At 36.2% G+C, this 4,670-nt stretch overlaps 1 protein-coding gene across 6 annotated transcripts in view; it reads left to right on the top strand.

The window, feature by feature from the left end:
• LOC128112311 (zinc finger protein 431-like) overlaps window positions 1-4,670 on the top strand; it is a 127,723-nt gene that overhangs the window by 39,263 nt on the left and 83,790 nt on the right. Inside the window, exons 2-3 of one of the 6 annotated variants that reach the window (XM_052741392.1) lie at window positions 3,108-3,234; window positions 3,432-3,513. The exons of the other annotated variants lie outside the window; for them this stretch is intronic. Coding sequence (XP_052597352.1) covers window positions 3,108-3,234; window positions 3,432-3,513 — 209 coding nt within the window. The remainder of the gene's footprint in view (window positions 1-3,107; window positions 3,235-3,431; window positions 3,514-4,670) is intronic. 6 annotated transcript variants of the gene reach the window in all.

Below are 4,670 nucleotides of genomic sequence, written 5' to 3' on the forward strand. Positions count from 1 at the left end.
TTTCAGGTCTACAGTGAAAACAAAAACAAGTGGGGCAGAAATGAATGAAAATGAGAAGAGAGTTTCAAATGGCAATCAAGTGCAGAAACAGGCAGGAGTTTTCTAGGAGTTTATCACTATTATAAAAAAGGACCCTGCTATGGAATGAAGGCCTATCAAGGTGCCTTAAAGGTAAGACTCCATCCAGCTAAATCTTCAGTTTATGGAAGGAGTAAGCAAAGTGATTCCTAGTCCCAGGAAGCAACTTCATACAATACCTGCTGCACCCATGGTCCAAGTGTGTCAGTGTCCATCCCAATTAAGAAATCAAACTTTTCAGGATCACCCATCATGTGCTGGTCCTGGAAATAGAAAGAATCAAAATTTAAGTTCATGGATTCTTAGTCTGTGGTTATAGTTTAGTATTGTTGCAGGCATCTATGTTTGGTGGAGTCAGAAACCTAGTGAGGTGACTTTGAGAGTTCATTGCATGAAGCTGTGAGGATGAAGCCTGGGGTTGTTACCCTTAAAAAAAACACTTTACTCATTTGGGGGCCTGCCACCCAGGTCTCAAATAAATCACATACACACAGAGACTTACTCTTTCTTATAAATTCCCAGCCTTAGCTTGGCTTATTTCTAGTCAACTTCTCTTAAATTATCCCATCTATCTTTTGCCTCTGTGCTTTTATCTTTCTCTATTCTGTATACCTTTCTTTACTTTTTACTCCATGGCTTGCTGTGTAGCTGGGTGGCTGGCCCTAGTGCCCTCTTCTTTTCTTATTCCTTTCTTTTTTCCTCCCAGATTTCCCCTCCCATTTATTCTCTTTGTCTGTTAGCCCCACCTAGAATTTCCTGCTAAGCTATTGGCTATTCAGCTTTTTATTAGACCAATCAGATATTTTAGACAAGCAAAGTATTACAGCTTCACAGTTAAACAAATGCAACATAAAAGAATGCAGCACATCTTTGCATCATTAAAACAAATGTTCTAAAGCATAAATAAAATTCATCTTAAAATAGTATTCCACTACAGCCTGTGTTACATTTTCAGACCACAAGATGTTCAGATACCTAAGCTATGAGACATCTTTCATGGAAACCTAGCTGCATATAGGAAATAGAAGTAACCAATGAAAGAGATGTATGAGAATTTGCAGGGATAGGGCCACATAAGCCCTTTGAAACTGAAGCACCATGAATCTGAGACAGAGCTACAGGATTTGATGTCTATCCTGCTATGTTTCAATCTGGTCTTGGTCCAATCTTCCCTTACTATGTCTCTATTTCTTTCTTTTGAAATGTGAATGGTATTATGTGCCATTGTATGTTGGAAAAATGTAACTTGTTTTCTGATTTTACAAGATGTCACTGTCAAGAGATTGTCTTGAGTGTCAGAATAGAACTGTTGCAGACTATGAGGATCATTGAAGTGACTGAATGCATTTTCTTCATGGATGACCATGAGTCTATAGTGACTTGGGTCAGAATGTAGTTAATTGAATGAAAAACCTCCCAGATAGGATGATGTATTTGAACATGTGTCTCTCCTTGGTGGCTTTCTTTAGTGTGTTTGTGAAACCTTTACTAGGAGGAGCCTTTCTGGGTGAAATTCCTTATTGGGGGTATGATATGAGTCTCTGTAGCCTCAACTCATTTCCTTTTCTTTGTGTCTACTGGGTTGTGGTTGAAACTAATCAGCTGACTTCCTTCTTGTCCTGTCATGCCTTTACCACCATTATAGACTCTATCTCTAAATCATATAAGATACATATAAGTAGCAAATGCTATTCAGTGCTAAGGCAGTTTAATAGCCTACTGTTTTAATTTTTTGTGTGTTTGTTCTTGAAGACAAGGTTTGTCTGTGTAGCCCTGGCTGTCCTAAAAGTAGCTCTGTACACCAGACTGGCCTCAAACTCAGAGATCCCCCTGACTCTGCCTCTCAAGTCCTGGGATTATAGGTGGGCCAACATCTCTGGCTTTTTTTGTTTTTATATTATTTGGTGATGGGCCTGGAATGTAGGTTTTTGTACATGTCAAACATATGCTGTTGTTATGAGCTTCACCCATAGCTTAAAATTTAAAATTTGGCAGAGGGTATCATTCTGTTTCCCAGGATGGCATGTATTCATGCCATTAATACTGCCTGAGCCTTCTGAGTCATTGGATTACAGGTGAATGATCTTCTTACCACCTGTTGTGTTTGTTTTGAAAATTTTAAATGAATATGAGTATTTTACTTGTATGCATGGATATGTACCATGTGGTTCTCACAGCAATCAAAAGATGGTCTCAGAAACTCTGAATTTGGAATAATGGATAGTTGTAATCCCCCAGATAAGTATTGGTAACTGAGCCACCTATATGCAAGACCAGCAAGAGCTCTTTACTACAGAGTCATCTCTTCTGCCCCATGTTGATTATTTTTGAGCAACATTTACATTGCTATTGTTTTCATCTGCTCATTTGTAACTGTTTAAACATGCAGTGAGTGCCTTTAGTAAAATCTTATTGATGTTACAGTTTAAATTAGGGCACTTCAAGTTTCTGGAAGATAAATACAAAACTGTAGTGAATATATAACTCTTTGTAGGAACTTCAGTAAAAACCTCTGAGGTTTTTTTTTTTTTTAATCTTTTTTGTTTGTTTGACTGATTTTTGTATGGGAGGCATGGTCTTAATATGTACTTCTGGCTATCCTGGACCTGATTGAATAGACTAGGCTGGCATTTAACTCAGAGACAGATTTACATGCCTCTGCCTTCTGAGTGTTGAGATTAAAGGTATGAGCCAATACATCCAGTTTGTCCATCCTATTTTTATTTTTTAAATTTAGTAGTTTTTCATATAATTTCTCTCATGTGTACTTTATACTGTTACTTCTCTTTCTCTGTTAATAGTCATTTTTCTTGCAAGGTGATATCCTATTCAAGGGGTACAGAAATGACAGAGGTGGCCCTCCTATTCAGTTTCCTTCTAAAGCAACTTGGTGATTACATTATAATGTCCATGTCATGGAATAAATGTGTGGGACACCAGAATTATATGACTATACTGTCAAAGACATATACACTTACAGTGTTGTCAGTACCATGCTTTTTGTTTTATAAATGTATGGCACATTTTAGGATGCAGTGATCTATAATGATGTGCATGTTGACTTCACTTGGGAAGAGTGGACTTTGCTGGATCCTTCCCAGAAGAATCTCTACAAAGATGTGATGCTAGAGACCTATAGGAACCTCACTACTATAGGTAAGACTGAATTTTCCTTCAGGTTTCAGAATAAGGGACAATTGTTCTTGGTTATTGATGCTCTTCTGTAATTTAATTGAGAAAGGAGGAGGAGGTGAACAAATCAGTTATGCTTCTGAAGTTCACTGAAGATTGTAAATTAAAATTTTGCACAATTTTCAATAATATAACATACACTTTCTGGTACTACATTTTAGGATATAATTGGGAAGACCATAATATTGAAGAACATTGTCATAATATTGAAGAACATTGTCAAAGTTCTAGAAGACATGAAAGGTAATTTTCTTGTGCAAGATGATACAAATGTGCCTCTGAAGAAATTGTAATATTTCCTGAAAGTTTTAAAGAAAAGCACCAGTGTAGATAAGCACAGCTTAAAGTGAATTGATGATTATTAAATTCTCACAAACCCATATACCTCAGTTTCAGGTAGGTGAATTGCATCTGCAAGGCATTCTTTTAAGAAAGAAGAAAAGAAAAAAATGCCTTTAACAGATATCACCATTTGAATCATAGTGCCATGAGAGCTATGCTGTAGAACTGTCAATTTATTTCATGCTATTCATATTACAAAAGGTATACATATTGAAGAGGTGATAAGTATAGCTTCAAAACTTTCTAATAAGCAAATAGTTCATAGTAAAGCTAGTGTAACTCCTATATTTTTGCAACTGTGCTAAATTTAGTGAGATGAGGGGCAGTTAGAGTCAAGAGTCAAGGGGCAGTTGTCATGGACTAACCTTAATCCCTATACCACAAGTCCAAGAGGAACAAAAAGTCAAACTGTGAGAATTCAGTGTGGAAACTATTTATTTGTTATTTTTCCTTTACTAGGTATATCATATGTTATTCTGGACACAAGCCCTATGAGCATAGGGATATGGAAAGTCATAACAACCTCTCTCTCTGAACAATTAGAAGATATGTAGCAGTCCTCACACTGAGTATTCTTGTTGAATTTGATTCAAGTATACAAGTAATTGGTTTTTCCAGCTTCATTGTTAATGTATCAAGAAACTCACATTGCAGAAGAGCCCTATGAGTACTAGGATTGTGTAATACTTCTGTTTGTCCTAGTTCACTTAGCAAATGTAGTGTGACTCAAAGTACAGGATAATTTATAGATATAATAAGGGTGATAAATCTCTGAGTTTTTCCAGTTCTCTTCAAATATGTGAAAAATCTCATATAGAAAAATGATGCTATAAATGTGAACCATAAAATAAAGGATCTTAACATCACAAGTGTCTTCGAAGAGGCAAAATAATCCTTAATGAAGGAGAACAACACAAGTGTAAACACGGTGATAAAACCTTAAGATCTGATTCCTCTTTATAATTGGACCAAATTGTAAAATTAATTCATACAGCTATAAACAATCAACAGTGTAGTGGATGTGGTAAAGTGTTTACATATGCCAATTATTCTTGCAG

The sequence above is a fragment of the Peromyscus californicus genome, unplaced genomic scaffold, assembly GCF_007827085.1.
Source record: "Peromyscus californicus insignis strain IS unplaced genomic scaffold, ASM782708v3 Scaffold_16__1_contigs__length_79575227, whole genome shotgun sequence".
NCBI lineage: Eukaryota > Metazoa > Chordata > Mammalia > Rodentia > Cricetidae > Peromyscus > Peromyscus californicus.